Source organism: Diceros bicornis, chromosome 36, assembly GCF_020826845.1.
Source record: "Diceros bicornis minor isolate mBicDic1 chromosome 36, mDicBic1.mat.cur, whole genome shotgun sequence".
Classification (NCBI taxonomy): Eukaryota; Metazoa; Chordata; class Mammalia; order Perissodactyla; family Rhinocerotidae; genus Diceros; species Diceros bicornis.
In genome coordinates, this window is record NC_080775.1 from 26565633 (window position 1) to 26590601 (window position 24969).

At 42.0% G+C, this 24969-nt stretch overlaps 1 protein-coding gene across 4 annotated transcripts in view; it reads right to left on the reverse strand.

The window, feature by feature from the left end:
* The window catches only part of MKX (mohawk homeobox), a 64790-nt gene extending 40317 nt beyond the window's left edge, over nt 1-24473 (reverse strand). Inside the window, exons 1-6 of one of the 4 annotated variants that reach the window (XM_058532695.1) lie at nt 24177-24473; nt 21737-22003; nt 19762-19921; nt 12142-12295; nt 11375-11710; nt 9586-10187 (exon numbers count right to left, since the gene is read on the reverse strand). In XM_058532695.1, coding sequence (XP_058388678.1) covers nt 10105-10187; nt 11375-11710; nt 12142-12295; nt 19762-19921; nt 21737-21924 — 921 coding nt within the window. In that variant the 5' untranslated portion in view covers nt 21925-22003; nt 24177-24473 and the 3' untranslated portion in view covers nt 9586-10104. Of the gene's footprint in view, nt 1-9585; nt 10188-11374; nt 11711-12141; nt 12296-19761; nt 19922-21736; nt 22004-23324; nt 23547-23881; nt 24140-24176 lie in introns of those variants that run through there. The other 3 variants (XM_058532691.1, XM_058532693.1, XM_058532692.1) reach the window with 3 other exon arrangements.
* Between the last annotated feature and the right edge of the window lie 496 nt (nt 24474-24969).

A 24969-nucleotide genomic window follows, 5' to 3' on the forward strand; every position in this document is an offset into this window, starting at 1 on the left:
AAGACCAGTCATACTACTGACAAGGTTGTGAAAAAACTCCTTGATCCAGCAGAGACTGAGCAGCTAGCTCAGAGAAGAATTAAAGGAGGGAAAAAAAAATACAATGAGAATAAATACAACCAAGACAACAATAAAAGAAACTGCAAAACAACAGCAGCACTCAACCTCAGTTGCAAACTAGCAAAGGCTATGTGGATCCTCAAGCAGCCACAGTATCGCAACCATCTAGCTTTGTGTTTGGCGAAGACATCACAGCAAAGGCACTTGGCATCATGCAACTTCTGGCCACAGATTTTACGTTCAGAAATGTAAGCCCCAGTAACATTTAAGGAATTCTTGCTCTTGCCAGATAGCCATCCCCTTGCCCTGAAGCCATGTGACAAATGATCCTGAATACCACTTTGCCTTTTACGCATCTGTTGTCTAAATCAGTGTAAAAACTGGAAGGAGAACCTCTGAATTCTGGCCCTTCGCAAAAGGGTACATTTTAGTGTCATAATGACAGTCTTGGCAGAACAGGGCATTCTTACTTGAAATGTCTCTGCCATACTGAGAGATTTGTCCCCCATAACCTGAGTCTGGCTCCATCGAAGGGACTATCAGTTCTAAATTTTAAATACACAGGTAACTGTGTGAAAACTTAAAGAGCAAACTGTTTCTTGGAACTCCTACTTTATGAATGGTTGTCTCTGACCACCTTTCAGTGCTTGAAAAGGTTTCATTTTCATTTGCGTCATTTTTCCATTTTAATTTTATATTACCAAAATACTCTTCTCAAAATCACTATTTTAAAAAATGTCCTCTTTATTTAAATGAAGCTTGACCAAAGGCAAAATTGCTTTTGTGTACAGCATATATATCTATAAATATAAATATATATAAACATATATATATAAATGGTACAAAAAGGGAACACAGGCTCCCTGTCAAAGATGTTCATCTTGGTCACTGTATCAAACATACTCCAAAGCACCAAAGTCAGTGGGCAAGATGCTGTTTGTAACCCGATCTGCAGTTCAGTGATTGTGGAAGAGACAACACACACTTGACAGCATCCAGGCCACATGTTATCACTAAGGTGCTGCCCAAATCTGTGAGATGAGAAGTCTAAACTTTAGTTTTGTTTTTTCTGTGTACATCCAACGACGGGCCTGACCTGAGGAAGTGCTTAAGGTGAATTCGATTCTGCAGTTCCTCAGCGTTCCTTGCGCCACAGCCCTACTGGGCTGGGAAAAACAGTTCATGGCTCGCTTTTCTGACTGGGAAGATCCAAAATTGTTGGAAGTGGATGAGTGATGTTGTTGCTTAAAGCTGAGACTAATCTACCTTCCCGAAGCCACTTTCCAATTGGGTTATTATTATCACTCCAGTTTTTTCTGACCACTTTCAGGTAATGACTCAATGTTTCCAGCGTGCGAACAGGGCAGAGGAAAGATACCATTGGTCGTTTTCAAAAGCTACTTTTTTCCCCAACTATGTTCAATTTCTATTACTACTACAACGATGAAGAATACACACACACAGACACACACCCATACACACACACACACACACGCCCCAGCAGTATTAACTGTTAGGGATCTTCTCAATGGAATAGAATCGAAAGCCCAGAAATAAACCCACACATCTATGGACAGCTAATCTTTGACAAAGGAGCCAAGAACATACAATGGGGAAAAGAAAGTCTCTTCAACAAATGGTGTTGGGAAAACTGGATAGCCATATGCAAAAAAAATGAAAGTAGACCCTTACCTTACACCATACACAAAAATTAACTCCAAATGGTTTAAAGACTTGAATGTAAGACCTGAAACTATGAAACTTCTAGAAGAAAACATAGGCAGTACGGTCTTCGACATCAGTCTTAGCAACATCTTTTCAAACACCACGTCTGACCGGGCAAGAGAAACAACAGAAAAAATAAACAAATGGGACTACATCAAACTAAAAAGCTTCTGCACAGCAAAGGAAACCATCAACAAAACGAAAAGACATCCTAACAATTGGGAGTAGATATTTGCAAACCATACATCTGATAAGGGCTTAATCTCCAAAATATATAAAGAACTCATGCATCTTACCAACAAAAAAACTACCAACCCAATTAAAAAATGGGCAAAAGACCTGAACAGACATTTCTCCAAAGAAGATATACAGATGGCCAACAGACACATGAAAAGATGTTCAAAATCACTATCAGGGAAATGCAAATCAAAACTACAATGAGATATCACCTGACGCCCGTCAGAATGGCTGTAATTAACAAGAAAGGAAACAACATGTGTTGGAGAGGATGTGGAGAGAAGGGAACTCTCATACACTGCTGGTGGGAGTGCAAACTGGTGCAGCCACTATGGAAAACAGTATGGAGATTCCTCAAAAAATCAAGGATAGAACTACCATATGATCCAGCTATTCCACTGCTGGGTATTTATTCAAAGAACTTGAAAACACCAATGCATAAAGATACATGCACCCCTATGTTCATTGCAGCGTTATTCACAATAGCCAAGACTTGGAAGCAACCTAAGTGCCCATCCAGGGACGAATGGATAAAGAAGATGTGGTATATATACACAATGGAATACTACTCAGCCATAAGAAACGATGAAATCCAGCCATGATTAGCCAAGACTTGGAAGCAACCTAAGTGCCCATCCAGGGACGAATGGATAAAGAAGATGTGGTATATATACACAATGGAATACTACTCAGCCATAAGAAACGATGAAATCCAGCCATTTGTGACATCATGGATGGACATTGAGGGTATAATGCAAAGTGAAATAAGTCAGAGGGAGAAGGTCAAATACCATATGATTTCCTTCATTAAGTAGTAGATAATAACAACAATAAACAAACACATAGAGACAGAGATTGGATTGGTGGTTACCAGAGGGGAAGGGGGGAGGGAGGAGGGTGAAAGGGATAATTTGGCACATGTGTGTGGTGATGGGTTGTAATTAGTATTTTGGTGGTGAACATGATGTAATCTATGCAGAAATAGAAGTACAATGTTGTACACCTGAAATTTTTACAATGTTATAAACCAATGTTACTGCAATAAACAAAAAATTAAAAAAAAAAAAAAACTGTTAGGGATCTTCTACAAACCATTCCTATTTCCCTTAGTAACCAAAGGATGATCCCCAGGTACTGTCTGCCTAGGAAAACCTGCAATCTATTAACATGTGTAAAGACATTTCCACTGCAACCATTAAAAAAGACGGAAATATTTTTAAATTCACGTACACCTAACCTAAGTTCTCAAAAATTTAATACTAATGACTTAAGTATTTTTTAAGTAAAAGTCAATTAAGTACCTGAAATTGCCAAAAGCAATTAGACTTACTGAGCCAAGGATCAGGATCACGTCTCCAAGCAACCAAGGCACTCATATCCAAAAAACCAACAATTTCAATGCCTAGTGCAGACCCTAAAGCAGTTTCCTAATCTGCTTATTAAGGGATTGAACTGGAGGATCCTTTAAAGTTCACCACTGGATGTATAAAAATCCTGGACTATTTCCTTCTTTAGTACAATGAAAATGAGAGAAATTGAGTAACAAAGCTGTCAAAGAGGAAAGGGAGAAAAAGGTTCATTATGCGGTTGCTATTTAAACATGCCATTCTTCATTTAAATTGGAAACCAAGAAAAAAATTACACTTTTGTGACAGAAATTGGGAAAATGAAGAAAATTATTACTTTTTGCTGCCTCAAAACTCACAATTATAAATGATATAATTTCTAATAGAAAACAAGAACACAAGCTTCCAACATTTAAAACTACCAAAATTCTGGCCTGGAAGAAAACACATATTTATCCTGAGTAAAAATTCTGTTACATCAACAGGACAAATTTTGACATAGAAAAATACCTGTTTAATTTTAGAAACAAAGTAGGGAGGCAGAAAGTAGGGAGGCAGAAGGGAAAAACTAACAGCAACTAACCAAAAAAGAAAGAAAGAAAAGAAACCACTTCCATATTCATTAAATAGAATGTCTTGTTATTTTCACCAACAGTAAAAACTTTTTGACATCCTTTTTAGTCCCAGGCTGGAGAGGTGACAATGGATCTTATTTGGTCTTGTCAGTGTGTAAAGAGTTTACAAACCTAACTAAACTTAGAATTAGTGGGAGTTATGCACTTATATTCCTTACACATAGAAGAAAAAAAGGCCCTTTTATGCCAGCTTTGAGTTTGGCTTGACTTTTTACGACTTATTTAGAAGCCCTAGGGAATGAAAAAAGTCTCTTAATGGAAATACTGACACAGTCTTAAATATAGTGACATGAACAAGCATTTCTCTGAAACTGCACCAGGATGTGACTGACCACTCAGCAAGTCTGAAATGCACAGAGTATCAGAAAATCAAGCGCAATTGGTTGAATGCCTGTAGAACAGGAATGCCAGAATATAGAGAACACCCCTGCAGAATCAAAATTTCATGTTGATAAACTTTTTAACAACAAAATATGTACAATATATAGGATCTTTACTCTTATACGTGAAGGAGAGAGAAAATGTAAAATTTCTGCATAGACATTCTCTGATTCTATCGGATTAAAAATAGTCATTCTTAAAAAGTCAAAGCTGTCATGTCAACCCTGACAGTGAACGTGGCAGAAGAGTTGAAATCAGTGGATCTAAATCTGTGCTTTGTTTCTTAAACCTCATCTACAAGGCTATGTGCTAGACGGAGATAGACAATAAATATCATTACTTAGTGAAGTCAAATTCATAAAAGCTCCATTTGTGTTTGTCTATCTGCTATACTTTTTATTCTTCAGTAGGTTTTCTTTAAACTAGTTAATCTTTTCCATTTATCATCCTTGCATTTTCCTCAAAGTCACTCTTTTACTTGAAAATCGGTTTAGTTTCATTTTATACTTTCCAAGGTTTTATTTTGAATCTCTTAAAACATCTCATAGTTTTATAAGCTTCATTTTGTTTAATTTTTTTCCTCTGGTTTTAACTTTTTTACATTTTCCTTTTTTTTTTTACCCATTTAAACTTATTCAGGACCATTTTCTTTCTCTTGTCATGTTCACAGACACAGATCAACATATACATATGTACATTAAAATGTCTTTTATGATTTAAGAGGCAGACAGACTAAATCATTAAAACACTAACTCATTCATCTAAGAAACAGTTATGGAGCAAATATGTGAAAGACACTGTACTAAGTGCCAGGGGGACTATAAAATGAATAAAACACCATTTCAGGGTCTCAGAGAGCTTTTAATACATACAGGGCAGTGAGTGTCAGCACAAAAGAGGAGAGAGAACATAGCTGCATTTCAGAAAACAGTTTGTCCACATTCACACAAATAAGAAATCAGCGTTGCTATCCTTCTTAGGCACTGCATGAGGAAACAATGATAAGAGGACAAAAACTGTCAGGATCAAACACAGCTCTAAAAAATGTGTACATTTTATAAACTAAGCTGCCGTATGCTTTCGATTTGTTTGTAAGCCATGTTGTTGAATGAGGCTGTAAGACTCAGCATCTACATTAGGCTTTTTCAGGCTTTCACAGGATACCAAACAACAAACAAAGAAAAGTGAATGAAAAGCTACTCCTGAAAGGAGCCAGCGAACCGCTCATGCCAATATTTGTTCTCTTTTTCTATTTTTGTCTGCCATTAATCTCTTCGTTGTTCACAGAAGGTGGAACGCTTATGCAATTTCATTTAAATTTTGCAAGTGAATCTGTAAAGAAAATTTAATTTCAAAAATCAAGCTAATTTGCATTTCAGAAATAATCCAGGTGAATGTGTTTTGCCATCTCTGATTAATATTTAAGAATCTATGGTGTTCAAAATAATGCTTGTCTTTATAATTCTAGAGGAACCCCATGCCTACCCAAAGGTCAGAATTTCTATCAATCTCATTTAAAACATTACTGCTTTGAAATAAGTAATAAGCAAAGATCCCTTTTAAAAGGCTATCAGAAAGGCATCGTTCTTTGTTCAAAAGTATTAGGGGCAAGTTTAGGATTGTGGTTAATCCTAAAATTTTGAAAGAGTGGAATGGCATATAAAAAGCTACAGGAGGAGGGAGCTTAGAGAAAAGAGAGGATGTTGATGCACACCCCACATGCTGTGTCTAATATTTTAAGTTTAGGAGAGCAGAAATCTGAAATTTTTTAAATCAGCACTTAAATTTCTATCTGAAAATTTCACTCATTCCCAGATGGTGTTTGATACGTGAGGTATTATTGTAGTAAAGATACAAGACAAGAAATTGGATAACCTTTCAAGAATCCTTTAAATGTCACTAACTGGGCTGGTGATCGAGGGTTTTATTATTCTCTGTTGGAGTATATCAACAGGCATTTTCATGCCAGGAAAAGAATGTCTGGAATAATCCAAAACGGCAAAGCTTAATTCTTTCACTAAAAACAAGGAAGTGACAAGCACAAAACGGAAAATAAAAGAAGAAAAAAGTAGCCAAAGTAGATTTACTGGTCAACAAAATCCTAAAGAGAAACCTAGCATATATAGAGAAACACACACCACCCTTAACAGCTGGCTCTTGATGAAGCCTTCTCTTGACTGCCATGAGGCTATCTTTAAGCTACCTCCAAATACAAAATCCAAAACTGATGAAACATATAAATTAGGAGTGATTATTCACTGTTCAAAAAGATCTGCCAAGGCATCTCTTTAAATCTTTCTTCTGCTTCATTTAACTATGGTTTCTTTGATGAGAAGCCTAGCACAAAACACAGGACTCCAGGGAGCCTGGAATAGGGTCTGTGCGGAGTGGCTCTTAATAAACATTTTTGTATGTGGAATGAATGCATGAAAGAGCACCTCATATGTGAACGGATTGTGTCCCAACAACTCAGTTGTTAGAACTGAGAGTACATTTCTCCAAACAAACTATGCTATAAATTAAGGTTAAATCCAAGGCTAATCCAATGGTTTATTGAACTCATGAGCATACCTGGGTTTTACTACTGATAATACCAGTTTAAATTCTAAAGTACAGGAGTGTGCAGGAAAAGAGAGAACAAAGAACATCTCTCCCCTTTGGGTCACCATTAGCCAAGAAAAAATATTTGGAAATGGTATTTAGCCTTTGTCATCCCCTCAAACTTTCTACTTCCTAGTTCCCTTTTCCTCAGTAACCAAAATCCCTCATTTTCTTATTTTTCTCCAACTGCAGCAGGCCATCCAAATGGACTCTACCTCCCAAAGAGTCCCTTGCACCAAATAAATGACTTCTTTTTTCTCTCAATAAAAATCTCCATTTCTTCAGGGATTCACCTCAGTCAAGTGGAGAGGAAGCTAATCTGAATAATTCACACTAACATAAAAAAGAGTCCTATCCGCCTATATGTTTTTGCAACACCAGATGTGTATAATTAAGAGGGATTTTAGACAGTTTAACAAGATGAAGCTTATACATTCAGCCTCGTGGGAGCAGGTTAAATTTATGAATTATATACCAGCAGAGCAGTGGGACTCAGAGGGTAACCATTCGAATGTACTAGCCAATTATAAGTTGATCATTTGTGAGCTGCAAAAAAGAAAGAACATAAGAGGGACTTGTCCTCAAGCCAAGCAAAAGAAGAGGGAAAGTCCTCACAATTTATTTCAAGACTTGCCTGATTTTCTCCCATCAGTACACGTCTGGGAAACCTCTCCTATCTCTCTCAGCAAAGAAGGGCATTCAATAGGCTTGGTTTTGAGGGTAAATTAAACTCTAACCCAAGTTAGGAAAGGCTCCAGTGAAGACTCTGTAAGGTGGTACAGAGGGCTGATGGCTCCTTCACAGATGGTCCCATCTGGAGAACATGAGCATGGATTCAACAGGAATGGAGGTGGATATTATGGCTAGCGTCCTTATCCTGATACCTCAGAGAGCAGACCCACCTTAGGGGCTGGAGGCACAGCGATCAGTTTGTAATGGGAATTCACTCCATCAAATACCTGAAAATTGTCCTTCGTTAACCTAACATGATGAAAATGGATTACAACTTTAATTGAGATGACTTAATTCAGCAGATGACACTGAGTGACTAAATTTTCTTGAGTATTACTTAACTGTATTTAGAAGCAATGACCTTAATAATTCTGATCAATTCTAATGTTATAATTGCTGCTGTCAGAAACATTTTAACCAATATTTATTGAGAGCCTGGCATGATGCAGAAGACTGCAGATGACAGAGAAATATTTAATGTCTACATAAAATCAATAAAAACATGTTTGTATCTACTTTGAAGGTGTCTAGTGAAATCTTCAATTAGAGTTACTACTTTATAATCAACCAGGCTTGCCCCGCCTAGAATCTAGCAAGAGTAAGTGAAATGAAATTCAGTGATACATTCTGGTTCCACGCACCAATGCTTTCATTTGTCTTTTTGATTCCATATATTTAATGAAATGCATCCTTAGCAACTCTTTTACAAAAATGATGGAAAAATGGACAAAATTTCTTAGCATAGATAAACCAATAAATTGTATTTAAAGGTGATCTATTCTTGCAAAAGAATTTAAAAGTAAGATCTTGGTACTACTGTAGAACTAGGGTGGGAGAGAGGAGTGGTGTTTAAAAGCACACTTAGAAGAGTTCTGTTTAGGTGAGGAAAGAAAGATATAACCGGAAAGAATTGAAGGAATTCAGAGTAAGCCCGTATGCCAGAGAAAACCATAGCATTCGCTCAGAAAGTATTTATTGAAATCTCCTGTTCTACTCTTTATGCATGAGTGGTAACCCAGCTACAACTGCCCCAACGCTGTCATTCAGTTCTCACGGAAGACAGCCATTTATTGTTTTGGTCTGAAATTTAGCAGACCAGTCTTAGACCACCAGTCTTTCTTAATTCTCCATCCACAAAAACAAAAAATTTATTTTGTTCTTTTTAAGTTTATACACAAGCATGAAAAACCAGAAGTTTACATGTCTAGGCTGCTTTCTCATTGCTTGCATAACTAAAAAATAAGTTTTTATTTAGAAATAGGACTCTGCAAATGAATAGTCCATAATACAGACCAAGTGCATGTGGAATGCTTTAATAAAAATAAATGGCCAAGATATTTAGCTTTGAAAAGCATCAACTATACAGGCATGCTCTTCTCTCCCTGATTTACATTTGGTCACCTCTGAAAAGGGCACACATTTTCAGAAGACATCACACTGGGTAAATCTCATAGATATATGACCTTGCTTTTACTGGGCAACATAAAGAAATTTATAAGAAAATTTTTTAAAAATAACAGACTTTCAATTATCCCACCTTATCAAAAGTAATTTTCATTGTTTCCAAAAAATCTTCCTTGTTTTTGTCTATACACATTTGTATTGTCATAACTGTATTCAGTGTTTTCACAATTTTAAATTGTTTTTCACTTAACATTATCAATATTTCCCATGTTGTTTCATAGGATCAGCATCATAAATAAAAAATTTGATTTTTACCCTAACTTAATCTGGTTTGGGATCAGGATAATATTTACATTTTTAAAAATTGAGATCCTTCTCATATTTTAATATGTTCCAGAAAAGTGTATAAAGCATGAGAATTTATTATTTTTTCAAAGTTTGAAAAAAATCCAATGAATCTATCAATTCACGTGTTTTGGGAACTGGGCTTACTAAAAACTTTAATTTTTCCTGAATTAGTGGTCATTTAAAACTTTTCTCATTATGAATTTATAGTTTAATTTGTGTGGATAATATCAATTCATTTCACCTACACATCTGCATATAGTATATTGTCAATTATGCATACTACTTCATAATTTTTTAAGATAATTTTTGTTTAATAACTATATATTGATTGCTATATCTCCTTCCTCCTTTCCAACTTTAATTTGTGTCAATTTTTGCTTGTTTATTTTCCTATTGCTTTTAAAGAGTCAACTTGATTTATTTTTCAGCTTTCCATTTTATCTTTTTTTTGTTTTATTTTTATTCTTTTTTCAATTATCTGTACTTGAATGACTTGATTTATTTTTCTTTGTCTGTAAATAAACATTCATAAAGCTCTGAATTACCTCCAAGTTCTGCTCTGATCACATTAATTAGACATTAGTATGTAGTTTTAAAATTTTTGTTATTAGCTAAATAGTCTTTTATTGCATCTTTTACTTCTTCCTAGACCCAATTACAAGACTATTCCTGCATTTCTGAGTGTTTGGAGTTGTTTTCATTGCTGGCAGTGGAGTTTCTGCAAACAGAAGATGAGGTTGATTTAAGTCTTTGAAATGCATTGATATTTTCTCTAAGTCCTCATAGATAATATGTCTTAAACTCATTTGTAGACACTTGAAAATCAGATTTCTGGATAAATAATCTGAAGGGTATATTAAATAGACCAAATGTAAATTACTTTTAAAGCCCCATTATTCACTTATCAAGCTCCTTGATATTATAAGGAGTGAGTGTAGTAACATCTGTGGTTTTTAGCATAGGGCCTAGTATATCATAGCTACTCAATAAACGACTGGTGGCAGCCTGTGCAATAATAACAGTAATAACGGTCTAGTAGTAGTTACTCTCCTCCTACCTCTTATGCAGGCTCAGCTGCATGGAGAAGAGTAACTAGCTGTGTGTTCTCTGTCCAAGTTTTCTTATCTGTGACATAAGGTGGCTGGACTAGGAGCTTTCTGAAGTTATTTCCAGCTCTAACATTTCTAATTTTACTTGACGGCATTTTCAGGACCTGGACTCTATCTATACCAGATGTAGGTCATGCATATCTCTCATTCTGAAGCAACTTGCTCAAACACTCTTTATAAGCAAAGCTCTCTGGGAACTGAAGTCAAGATAGAATATTTTACCAAACTCACTACTCCATCTTAAAGTTTTGGACAGGTAGAAATTGATTCATTATTTCTGGCATAAAAGTAAAACTTTCAAAGCTATTTATCAGCCCTACTTGTGCTTTCCAGGAATGAAAGTCAAATTTCCAAAGCAGTGTAAGCCAGACCTATACTTTTCCTTCACAAAAGTCTTGGCATCCATGCTAATTTGTGTTCACTTTCCGCCACTATTAGCAATCAACCAATTTAAGAGAAAAGATGGAATACAAAGAATTTGCATGGCTGGCTGGCCATAATCCAGGACATTATTCCGTTAAAATTTATTCATAAAGGCCAAGATATATCTCCTCTAAGGATGTTTATCATTAAGATTAAAAATTATTATGAGGAATGAAAATTTCCCATCACGTACTAATGAGCATATCTGGTAATTAAAAACAAAATAAAAGCTTTAAAATTGAATTATGGGCAATATGTGAGTAATCTGATGCAAAAGCAATAAAAATTACACCTTTATACCTGTCAAAATAAACCCCTCTGTTGCAGTTTTAATTCTGTTTTAAAGGAGGTATCACCAAAAGCACAGACTTACCTGTGCGATAGACAAAGTTGCCTTCAGGTTCTGATGACGAGGGAGACACCAATTCTTCCTCAAATTCATTGGAACTAAAAGATCCCGAATGGTTTCTTTGCCTTGTTTTTCCCATCATGGCAGCGTTTGTGGCCATGACATGTCTCAAAGAGTCGTTAAGGTAACGGTTCAACAAGCTGCTCTTGTATTTTGGGGGTGACACGTAGTCCTCGTTGGCCTGTGACTCTGGCCTCACTCCAGCTTTTATGACTGAGCTCTCACTTTTAATCACAGGATGGTGAACTGGATTACTATAGCCCCCTTCATTCATGTGGTTTCTTGGAGGATTTTCTCCATCTAAGGGGGAAAATACCACGAGGTAGTACTTACACACACTTTTCCCCAACCACCCAACTGTTGTACTTAATCATTAAAAATATATGTGAGGGAAGAATATTTAAAGTGTATAAAATTATCTTTGATATTCAAGATTAATTTTTAGGCAAAGGAATGCAGGAATCTATGTAACCTCTTCCTATGGTATTTTAATTTTAACGTATTTCACAGAAAATGTTATTCTGACACATGATAAGTCTATAAACAAGAGGAAACAGCCATAGTTCTGTTGGTCATTTATAGTATTGTAAAAGTGAAGTTACCTCACGCAATAAAAAGAAACCATTATGGCACCATCGTGTTTTGTGGGATCAACCTTAAAAACAGCAATTGAGGTGAACTTCTTATTACAGAAGCAAAGCAAAGAAAGCAAAATAAAAATATTAACAAACCTTCAGAACATGAGTCATCACTGCTGACACTAAGTCGCTCAGCATTTCCTTGAACATACTTGTTGTACAACTTTATTCTTAAAGCCCAGCTTAAATCTGGCTGTCGAACAGTGTTCTTAAGCCGACGTCTTGCATTAGCAAACCAATTTGACACCTAAGAAAGTATTATTTTTCAATTAACAAAACATAAAAACATTAACCATCATAAAATTACTTTCCCATAAAGGACTTAAGCCTCTCTCAGTATCTCTGATCATTAAATATTCTCAGGATGTAATAGAACTGGACATTCATTCCATTTGTTCATTCATTCATTCAACAAACACCCTGAGCACTTCCTACAGAGATTGAGCACTTGTATTCTGGGAAAAGAGGCTTTGCCATCAAATTTTCAGTCTAGAAGGAGGCAGGGGAGTATACAAACAACTCTAATATAGGAAAGAATGTGACAAATGGCTTAAGAGGCATAAAATAAAATGATACAGGAGTCCAAAGGAAGGAAAGGTTACTTTCATATGTGACTGAAGACTTCATGAGGAATTTAAGCTAGGCTTTGAAGGAATATGGGTAGGGAAGTGTGCTCCTAATAAAGAGGACGAGGGAACAAATTCTAGAGACATGTAGTGGGTGAGGAAGAGGGAAGAGTTAAAGATGACCTTGAGTCACCAAACTCATGTAGCCAAGAGAAGGACAGTGCCATTTTGAGAAAGAAAGTAGAACTCTTTAACGGTGAAATGATGTGTTTGCTTTGGGGAATGTTTGAGGGTACAAAAAAAGCATACAGGTGAGATGTGCAGCAAGAAAAGAAAACTGGTATCTGAGCCCTAAGAGAGGGGAAGATCAGATTGGGGTCAATGCCCAGAGGTGACAGCTGAAGTTGTGACAGTAGGCAGAATGGAAAGATGCTCAAGGATCAAACCTTGGACAACTCCAGCGACGAAGGAGGTTGGACTATAAAAGAGGAACTAGCAAAACCATCAGAGATGGAGCAATCAGACAGGAAGAGGGAAGGAAAAAAACCAAATAACATCCAGCTTTAAGCTGAAAGCCAAGTGTTTCCAAAGCAAATAGGTGACGGTAAAGAAATGAACACTCCAGAACAAAGGAAAGTTACTTCCATTGTTTTTTCAAGGTGCTATTGGATTTCTAGAAGCTAAAATGGTACTTGAGGTTTCTTTTAACATGTCAGGCTACCATCAGAATGTATATATTTACATGATATATATTTATACATATATATAGAAAGCCTGAAAGGCTAATATTTGCCTTTAAAAGAATGAAATGTGGAAAGAGAACTCACTCTTTCCTCCAATTTGTTCCAGAACAGGACCCCACATTACTATAATGGTTTGTGTGCCAATGCTTGCACTGGTAGTTTTTGTTTTTCTTTTTTTTAGATTTATACCAAAAATACACAATTTTTGCACATTTCTTAAGCCCTAACTATTGAATGGACCTGTGGTGAATTCTACTTTTTGAAAAAAACAAAACTATAATTTTTTTCTCTTTGCCCTCATGGGTAAAACATGGTAGTTTTTTCTAGTTTATATGTATACATACATATTTTTTCAACATTACCTCCTTTGTGTCTTAAGGAATGATAACTGTCCTGTTAAATTTATGTGCAATGAAGTAATCTCTCATCACAGTACTTTAGAAATCTTAGTCTTCATCAACCCCTCTTCCTGTCAAGCTGTGTGATTATCACTATGCTTTAGTGTGACTTTAAATTCTCAGTCTTCTCCAACCTCTATAGACAGACAACTTCTGGGACTATTCATTCAATAAAAATATATTGAGTAGCTCTTGTGCTTTAGCTATGGTGTTAAGTGCCAGGAATGGATAAACTTCGACCCCTGCACACACGGAAGGACTAACAGTGAAGAACTATACCTGATTAACTATGATACACAGGTGAACATTCACTATGGAAGCACAAAATGCCTGGTTCATTTCTTCACTATATTTCTCAAACCTCCCTCTAGTCTCCAAGTCATGGCCAAAATGTTGGTCCAACTCCTCATTACTACTAACTAGGAATTTTAGAACACCCTTTTTTCTAACTTCCCTTCTGTCCACTTGAATGGATCTTAACCACCATCATCAAATTCAAGTCTTGATGCACCATTATGATTTAATCATTTAACTTCTTCAAAGCCTCATTAGTGTCCCGTTATCCTGTTACTGTGGTATATAGAAAGAGACCTGGCTTCCTGTTCTGAATTTGCCAAAAACATGCTGTGTGAATTTATATAAATCACTCAACTTTTCCAAACTTCAAACCCCTCATATATAAAATGCATTAGATGGCTCCTAACATCCTTGCCAACTCTAAAAACTAAGATCTGTGAATACAGCCCACACTCTCCTAAACAGTGTTAATTCTCTTTATAGTTGGTACTAACCTACCTTCTGCTCTCACCCACTACTCTCCCTAGCAATCAGGTACCTGTGTTTATATCCTTCTCTGCTCCTCTCACACACAGAGGATAGCCTCAACTTCCCCTATGCCTATGTCACTTATATTTATTAGAATTCAACTCCAAAACTTTTTTGTCACTTTCTTTACTAAACATCATATAATTCAGACTAACCTTAAATCTTAACACAACCACCATACAGTACAGAGTAAAATCCAATTCTTACAAAACTCTTCGTATTTTTATTAAAATGCAATGGACTTCTAATTTCAAGAGCATTAACAACTATAATTCTAACATACAAAAATGGAAAGCTTTAAATGTCATGGTGGGATTAACTAACTTTTCATATATAGGGGTCATATTCTTTTTATGTTTTATATACTCATAGCTCCTACCATAGTATATTAATTACAGACTAGGAGATTTCCCAGGAAGGTTTGCTGATGTCTAACATAGGCTGTTACTAAACTGATTTCATAGGTTTGACTGGCAGTCAATCTGCTAATATATTTACTCTGCCAGTATTTTATTACCAGAAATTTATAGTGCAACTTAAGGGCTGGATATAGTTCAGGTGTTTAATATCTGCTTGCATTAAGTTGTGCAAACAGCAGACAAATAGCTGGTTAACAAATCTGCATACATAGTATTTTGCAATTTTTTTACTGATGAATTAACGCAAACTCCATCTGTCTCACTGAAAGTAAAAATAGCAGTTCAAATTGTCTACCTTTAACTTACCATAGATTCCTTCAGGTTATCATTCAAATTCTCTTGAAATTCTATTTTACATGAACTAGGCCTCCTTACCAAGGGTAGGTTCTGTAGTAGCATTTTAATGTTAAACTCAGAGCTTTAAAAACACTGCATTTTATGCAGCTTAGAGCATCAAATATCTAGAAGTTCGAAGAGAAAATTCCGTAATTTTCATTCCTACTCTAATGGAGGTGTTTACATTCATCATATTGACAGAGCATTGACACGGTTCAATTCAACATATTGACAGGGTTATTATAATAAACCCAAAGGGATGTGCTGGCATCTGCCCATCTTTGAACACGCAGAAGTAACAAACTTATTCTGGGTTATTCAACTGAAATATTGAGCACCTCATTTCCACACCATGCACTTGGAATAATGCAGAAGGACCAATCTGAGATTCTGTTGCATATTTAACAGTTGCCGTAATCCTTGCAGGTGATAACTACACACATATTTCAGCAAAAGCACTCAATATCAGAGCTATGTCAACATAGGGGCAAAATCTCACAACACAGCAGTTTTCACCAAATGGTACATGGACAGATCACAGGAATTTGAAACTTCTACTAAAAGAGGAGGGCGTATTAACATCCCATCATTAAAATGTAATCTCAAAATCCACTCGCCCTGCACTCTGTATTGTGATCATGAAGGAAATCATCCCAAGGAGACATTTCACTCTTATAATCCAGAAAAAAATATAAAAATATATTAAAATATATATACATGAACAATGGGAAATATTAAAACTAAATACAGCCCCCATATGCCCTTTTCTTAAAAATTCTTCAAAGGCAGTTGTCCCTCGGTAAGCTCCATATCCTACAATAATACAAAACCTCAATCACACACCACTTTATATTATTCCACAATCGCTGTTTATATTTTGAGAGTACACAGTATATTTTAAAACGTTTGAACAATGGTCAACCATAGGAACCAAGCACAATGGAATACTTTAGTTGTTTAAAGTCAAAACACACACACACACACACACACACACAAATCATCTACCTGTTAGTTTTATAAAAATGCTTATATCTCATTAGGAAGTAAGAGGCCAGATTAATAATGCAAAGGAGAGTCAAACATAGCTATAGCAAATTAAGACAAGTGGCCAAGTCTAGTTGTAGAAAAAAGTGAAAGTTGCATAAATAATTCTTTCTGCTTCCTTTTTCAGGGATGAATGAAATGTGGATGCTAATTAATGTCCTTAGAGCTTCTATTTACCAGAAAGTACCTTTGGAGGTCCTAAAATATATTTCCTCCATTCAAGTTTCAGCTTTTTGTTTTTAGGCTTTAGCAGATTGCAGACTAGGTTGCACACCCTTCTGTATCAATTTAAAAGTAGCAAAATTAGGCAAAAGTACTCTTATGAAAAGTTTGACACATACTTAAAGAAAAATGTTAAAGTGTACAAGAAATTCTCAAAATATAAGACACTCATTGTTAAGGAATAAAACCGTTATGCTGACAGCTTATTAATATAAACCATGAGAAACAGAGAGATATTACAATAAAGAAGAAATGGAAGCTACAAATAAGAGGAACACTCCATATTTGTCTATAGACATAAAAATATGGCATATTTCCAGATATTCTGAAAATAATAACATGAGTTATACTTGTGCTTCTTCTGTAGAACCATCATACAGTGTTAAAGATACCAAGCTTCCCTCTGTGTATTTTAAAATTAGAATGGGATGGATTTTGAAACTAGAATATCTTAGGCAGATTTCAAGACATGTTCTAGTTGTCAGAAAGGTTTTGGAAAGCCACATGATGATGACAATGGAATTCCCCAATTAGAACCTATTCACTCTACAGACGTGCAGAGAGTTCACTACATGGAAAGGACTGTGCTGGGGTGAAATAGGGGCATGAGGATGAATAAGACATGACCACTCTTCTCAAACAGCCTGACACAGGAGAAATTTAGTCACTGGGAGTACCTCACTCATTAAAAAGAGGTCTAACTGGCAGAGAGTTAAAGCTTTATTCAGACCACAGCTTTATATTTTTCCCCCAGAAATGTAAAGTATTTACATCATTTATTTGGTTTCCCTTAGAGTTGGAAGTTGCTTTGGATGTTTAATGTATATCTGACTTACACAACCCCCCATATATATAAATATGTGTGTATTATTCATATATATATTTTTTTTCTTACATAGACATCCTACTATGCCTAACTGAAAATAACTGGACCTAAATTGGATTATATATAAGGTACCTTAGTTAGTCTATACATTTTGACTTTTTTCCATTTATCACTTTAAAGTTCCAGAAACCAACATCATTTACTATAAAATTGGAAATCATTAAGCAGGTATCACTTAATAAACAATTATCTTTGCCCCATTTAAAAATTACATATTTTTGTGCATTTTTATTTTCTGAGGACTAGTGTAAGAGAAAGAAAATGTAATGAGAAAAATTTTCATTACATGAATGAAAAGTTTGTGTAAATTAGAAAAATGTAATAGCCTTACCAAGATCTTAATGCAAAAACATCTTAATGCAAAAAGTACTGTTCTTTTTGTTTGAACTATCATTAGGTAGAAAATAATATGATTCTGTATTAAGATTACATCTACTTGTATTGCAGCTCGACAAAACTATTGCACATGAAAATTTGAACGTCTCTACTAATGACAAATGTTACTTTTCATAATTAAAAATGTTCTAAATATGTCATAAATATTTTTTGCTTTCTTTATGAAACAATGGCAAGCATTAAATATGAAACTATATAATCAACTGAAATAATCTAATGTTCTACTGCCGACACCATAGTGAAATATTCAAATACCTCTATAAATTAGCGCATTTTCAAAAAAAATAGCTTACCTCTGCAAACTGAAATTTGAACATACTCATTTATTTTCATAAGTCAACTTTTTCTGACTGGAATAATTTATTTAGAAACTACTTTTGTAAATCACTGAAGGTTCATAGTTTTATGTTAAAGAGATATTAAGCCAAGAACACCAAATTAATTTTCCCCTCCAGTGCTGCAGCAAATCACTATTAATACTAATGCCTGTTAACATGAAGCAAAACAGATGTTTTTCTCTATAATTGTATTCTGAAAATAGGCAGACAAATGCATATTATAGTTTTAATAAGACTAAATACAAGTTAACTTTCATGCTTTGTTGAACTTTCCAGTAATTCCTAAACAACAATCTTAAATACTCTGGAAAGCAATTTTTATTTTGTCTATCATTAAATATTGTTTTTTATTTTGGGTTCTCCCTTACTATGAATTTAATGGAATGACCAAAATTTCATAAATACAGTGATGTAGTGCTACTATAATATACGAAACTTCTCAGCTCATTTAGCTCCTGCTCCTCTTTCTGAATAAATTAGTTCTGTTTGCATGTAGAAAAGTTCGTGTCACCATATTTATTAAAGAAAACTGTGTTGTGACGGACAGAGCATCGATTTGGAAATATATTATTTCCAGGCCTGCCCTTCCTAACACTTAACTCCCACGTGCCTTGGTTACATCATCTGTAAAATGCTGATAATTGCTCTACCACACCACGTTTTTGTGAACATCAAATAAGATTCTGTAGGGAAAAAGCTAATCGGACGTAAAGTTGTGTTGCTCACTGGAGAAGAAACAAACATGCACCATTTCTCTACACTTGACAAAGTAATCCAACCATCTGAAATCTGTCTCTTCTTAACCCCTGTAGAAAGACACTAACAGCAAAGTTTTGTGGATTCTAGCTAATGCCCAGGATGCCTCTTATTAAGAAGAAAAAAAAAAAAATCAAAACCCACTTTTTGCCCTTCCAACCCATCTCCTAGCTCTGTCAGTAAGGGTAATTTTGAAAGTCATCCTGGGGCCTTTAACACGGGGCCCTAATGTGGGGTGCCATTCTGTAGGGTTCTCAAAGTGCCACTCAGGGCCAGGAGCTTCAGCATCAGCGGGAAAACTTGTTAGAAATGCAAATTACCGGCCCCACCCCAGAACCACTACTGAAGCAGAAACTCTGGGGTGGGGCTCAGCAATTGGTGTTCCAACAAGTCCTCCAGGCGATTCTGATACACGCTCAGCTTTGAAAATCACTGCGGATAGTCTCATCTGTATCCATCCATATATGGCCCATGGACACCTTCTCATAACTCTGCAGTGGATTTTTCACTGCCCTCCCTAACAAAATACCACGCAATCTCTCCTGGACCGAGCATCAGCGCTGAATTGATTTGGATAAGATTGAGAGGAAACCCAGAAATTCTTCCCACAGCAGAACTCTGCCCCTGTGCCAACGCCTTATCATCCTCAGCGGCAGGAGCCATAGCGTCCGGACCGGCCTGTCTCGCTCCATCCTTCCCCAGCGAGAGGCGCCAGGTGGAGATGCGCACAAACGCGAGGTGTGTCCGCTCTCAGCCGCTCAGGGGCTTGGAGGGCCCCGATTACCTGCACTAGCGTCATCTGCGAGCCGAGCGCCAAGAGTATCTTCTCCGTCTTGGTGGGGTACGGGTTGTCACGGTGCTTGTAAAGCCACTGCTTAAGGGGCCGCGCCATGTCTTGCAGGGCCTGCCGCTTGTGCCTCACCTTCCCGCCATTCTGCCGGGCCCTGGGACACCGGGAGAGGAGGAGGCCCTGGTGAGCAGCGCCGTCTGGGCACTGCCCGCCGAGATCTCCCAGGTCTGGGCGCATTTCAGCGGCCGCAGCCCCGCGCGGACCCCCGACCCGCACCCCAGGGCATCCAGCCTCGCCGTGCGCGCCCGCCCCGCGCGCCCCGAGGTTGAGACGAGCCGGGGATGAGAGCCACACAATTTCTGGGTGGGAATATCCTTTCCTCGGCATCTCTTTTTGAAACAGCCTGGTTGTCGCAGGGGGTCGTGTGGCAGTGAAAGACACTAAGTTTATCTCGAAAAGGGGGATATCTTGAAGCCAGCTGCCAGAGGTTAGAGGTTTAGGTAACGACGGTTAAGTGATCTGAAGGAAAAGGTTATTCAAGCTACAGATCTGCAGGACTGTCACCCTTCCCTCGCTCGCCTGCACCGCGCCCTTAAGTGGCCCTAGCCTCGCGGGCCGCGTAGAGGCTGCTGCCGGCTCTCGAACGTTCTTTCAGGGGACTCCTGCCTGCCGCTCGGGGCTTCTCGTCGCCTGTGGTCAAAGGAAAGATCGCCCACCGAACGGCAGGAATAAAGCAAGAGATGACGGCGGCCCCGCTGCCCTGGTTCTTGGAGCTCTCTCCTGTTTCCTTTGATCCTCTGGGAAAAGGAGAAACCTTCCAAAAAGGGGTTTGTGAAGGAAGGATGCCGAACCTAAAAAGCACTCTAGGAGCCTTTTCCTGACATAAGGGAGAGTTAAAAATATGGAAAGCTCTGCCCCATCGTGTAAAGTAAAAAGACCTCAGGAAATGCATATGCAAAGGAGCAAGAGACAGAAGCAGCCTGGAGCCGGACGTTCGGCGCTGCGCTCCCGGGCCGCTCCGGGAGGTGTCGCCGCGCGGCCGCCTGGGCGCTCCCCCACTCCGGGAGGCTCGCGCGCCTGCGCCGCAGCCTCCAGGGCTTTTGCCTCTTTAAACACTCTGAAATGCAATTCCATCCGAAAGAACGGGTAGTAACATTTTGACGAAACCTAATCTCTATTTTACTAACCAGCAACGCCGCAGAACAAGCAGCTGATGCAATCGTTCAGGTGGAGACGGCCAGGACCGCCGCCCCTCCCCCACGGGGCGCTCCGGGAGCCGCCGGGACGTGGCCCGGCTAGACCCTCCACGCATCAGCAGCCGGAGCAGCTGGCCCACCCGCGAGCTCTCGTCCCCGCAGCAGCCCCTCACTCCGCTAAACCGAAACCCGGCCCGGCAGGCCCGCGGCCTCCCCCTCCGGGCTCGCAGCGGGCCCCGCCGAGCCGCGTGCGCGTCCAGGACGCCCTGCGGAGAGCCGACCTTCCCAACACCTTGGCCGAGACAAGGCAAGCCGCGAGGCCGTGGCGAGGCCAGGTCGGAGAGAAGAGGGGAAGCCCAGGGGGCTGGCCCGACCTGGGAAGCCCCGACTGCTTGGCCCTGCCCTGTTCCTGTGCATTCCGCTCTGCCCTTTGTGCCTCGCCCTCAGCCGCGTGTCTGCACCCGCGGTCCGGAAAGGGACAAGTAACCCCCTACGCTGAGGCCCAGGTATCGGAGGACTGAGGGGCAGTTCCAGGTGTCCTCAGTTTCCAACACGCCTCTTTTGAGCTGACCTGACGAATCGATCCCTCCCTATTTTGAGAAACTAGTACTTAGAATGAAAACGAGTGAGACCAGGAAGCAGAGACCTGACCTCCCGGGAAGCTCCGGGCCCCTAACCCGCGGGCCCAGCTTGCCACTTGCACGCCCGCGCCGCTCACCGCTCCCACCCCTCCGGGCTGCAGGGGGGCGGGGGCCCCGGGAGGGTGCGCATACCCGGTCCTCCGGTGTCGCAGGCCGAGGTTGTCCTTGAGGGGAGGACCGTCCGGAATGCCCACCTCGGGGCGGGCGTGGGGACTGTCCAGGACGCCGCCGTAGGGCCGGCTGCCCCGTTCCCGCTCCGGAGCGCTTCGGTCCTCAAAAAGCACGGCGCCGCTGAGCTTGTTGAAGACGATCGTGTTCATGGTGCGGGCTGGCAGGGGCGCGTGCGGCGGCCGCAGCGCCTCGGGGCCGGGCCGCCGGGAGCTCCGCAGGGCTCGGGTTCTAGGAGATGAAGACGCATCACGTTACTCGCTGAGAGCGCTCACAGCCCTGCGCGTCCCGAGCCCCGAACTTGGCCCAGGCGCGGGGCTGCGGAGCCCAGGGGAGGAGCGGCGCCGCCGCACCTGGACGAGGGAACTCCTGCCTCTCCCCACCTGGCTACACCACTCCCCCCACCCCTCGCACACTCCCGGGACAGATTCAGCCCTCCTCCTTGCCCCGGCGACCCAAGGAACGTCAATCAGGACTAATTTATCCGCAGAGGCAAAGGAAAGTAATTCCTAAACAAGCCTTTCTGTCTCGGTTTTAATCTGGGAGAAGCACACTCCGGATGGCGCAGCGGGATAGGCGCGGGGCCGCGCGCGGTGCTTCAGTCACAACGGAGGACTAAAGCCTCTCGGAGCTCCTACTTGGGTCGTAAGCAGGGGTTGAAAGGAAGGGAAAATTTGGGGTAATGAACAACCGCATCCGCAAGCCCCAGTTAATGAGTCTCAGGCCGTACCGAGATTTCGGGGATTTTCATGTTTTCTGGATCCCGCATGGTTTGGCTGAAACCCCTGCGTTCTTATTCTGGCTAAACTCCCTCGGGGTAGGGGTGAGGGCAGGGAAAGTCAGCAAACTCCAGAGCTTGAAAGTTAAGCGGCTTCAGGGACAAATGCACCACATTCTCCCCCTCCCCCACAAGTCCTCCTACCATCCCCCAGCCCGCTCCGGGTCCCGCAGGGTCCCGGCAGGTCAAAGGCGCCGGAGTCCCGGGCCCTTCGGAGCCGGCAGTCAGTGTTGTCCTCTTCCGCAGCGCGGGTGCGAGCCGCGAGCTCGGAGCCCTTTCACACCCGCCCCTGTCTGGGGTCTCGGGGAACCATTTCAGAGGCTGCAAAGGTGTTAGGGGCGTACGGAGGCATCGCGCTCTGCGCACCGCCGGGCCTGTGGCTGCCACAGTCGGAGAAAGCCTCCAGCTCACCTCCCGGGTCGCGGCGGCCGGGAGCCTCTGCCCGCCGCGCGCGGGCGTCAGGGGCAAGTCCGCGCCGCCGCGGAGCAGCCGAGTTACCGCCCCGAGGCGCGCGGCCGCCCCAGCCCGCCCCATCTGCGCGCCTCGCGCCCCGGGGTAGCTCCCGTTTCCTCCGAGCCGCCTCCGCTTTGCTGCCAGCGCCCCCTCACCCCGCCCCGCCGCGGCGTGGGCCGCCACCCCCCCACACACACACATACACAGATCCTCGCCCAGCGCCCGCACTCGCCAACGCCCCCCACCCCGCCCTCCGGCCACCACAGCAGCGGCCACGCGCGACATGTAGGGCCGAGACCACAGCGATTAAACGGCGGCTACCGTCAGTATTCGTGGGGAGGTGAAGGCATATTTCTGCTGGCTGCCCCGTGTACCATAAGACTGAGTCCTGCCGCGCAGACAGGTACGTGTCGGGTGTGCACAGGCTCGGCGATAAGCGTAAAAGCAACTTTCCGTGCTCGCAGCCCCCGTTCTAAAGGCAAGACTCTCCTTGTTTTTTCCTTTTTAAATCAGCGCGCTTAGCGCTGTGCGTTCACGCTGCTCTATTTGTAAAACACACCATTGCCCAGCTCCACCGTCTCCCCCCATCCCTGTCCTCCTAGACGCAACGGCGTGTTTTTCCTAGCGAATCCACGGCAAGTTTTGCCATTGCGGACCCTTCCCCGGCTGTCCCAAGCCCACACAGAGATCGCAGCCACAGACGCCCGGCGCGGTCTGGGTCTGCAGGCAGCAGGCGCAGTGGGAGGGGGCGGCAAAGGTCCGAGAGCTGTGTCTTGACGCCAGGGGTCAGGGGCTTGTGAACCGCCGCCCCGAACCCTCCCCGGGCGCCCACGCGTGGTCCCCAGCGCCTCTTCTCCGCTCCTGTGCTCCCCACTTACCCTGAGTCACTCCAAACTGTCGCTCGGGGAGCTCCCTCCCTGCGAGCTGCCCCGCCCGACGCCTGCGAACAATTTTAAAGCAAAAGAGGCGCGGCCAGGTAGGCTCCCAGGCTCCCCGCCGACCCTGGGACCAGCCTCGGCCACCATCGGGCGCGTCCCCGCCGGACCTCGGAGGGAGGGTGCAGGGCGGAGAGAGACGAGACGCCCAGGGTAGAGGGAAGGAGCAGCTCGGAAGCCGGAGTGAGCCTCCCGTCCCGCAGCCCCGGGCGAGGACGCCACGACCCGGGGGCTGTACCTGTGACGGTGGGGCCCGCGGCCGGCGGCAGGGCGGCTGGCTCTCCCGCGTCGAGGCTAGGCGCACTCCCATCCCCGCCGCATGTTCTCCGCGCGGGCTCCAGCGTGCTCACCGCCGCCACCGCCGTCGTTTCGGCTTTATTTACCCAGACGGGCGCGCGCGGCCCGGGAACAGGAATAGTGAGGCCTTCTCATGTTTCCTGACTGCCCGGCCCAGCCGGCGAACATCCTGCGGGCGCGGTATCCACGTTCCCGGGCCGGCGAGAGGAAGCCTCCGCGCCCGCCGGGCCGCGGGGGCTGCTGTTAACCCTCGCAGAGGAGCTGCGGCTGCCGGCGCCGCCCGGGAGCCCCCGGCCCGCGAGTCCTCCCCAGCCTGCCCGGCTCCCAGATCCGCTGGCTTCGCAGGCGCGGAGCAAAAGGGGCTATTTCCTTCGCACTTAGGGGAGAAATTGGAGAAGCCGCAAGTAGCGCCCGGCTCGGGCTCTGGGATCTGAGAGGCTGTGGTGCAAATCCCGTGTCTTAGCTGGCCCGAGTGTCGGAAATTTCACCACGAGTGGCTAGGCAGGAGAGACCACTACAACGCGTCCTTTATTTTCCTCGCGATTAGCCGGAGTGAAGTTGGTTAGAGCTCGGGTTTGCGCCTATAACGTGCGAGCTTATTGCAGGAGATGCTGGCGCCCCAGGAACCTCTCTTCTGGTGTCACTGGGCTTCCGAGGGCCTGGCTGTCTCAAAGCCAGGCACACATTCACCTTCCGAGGTCAGCGCCGGAGAGGCTGCGCTCGTCGCCAGGCAC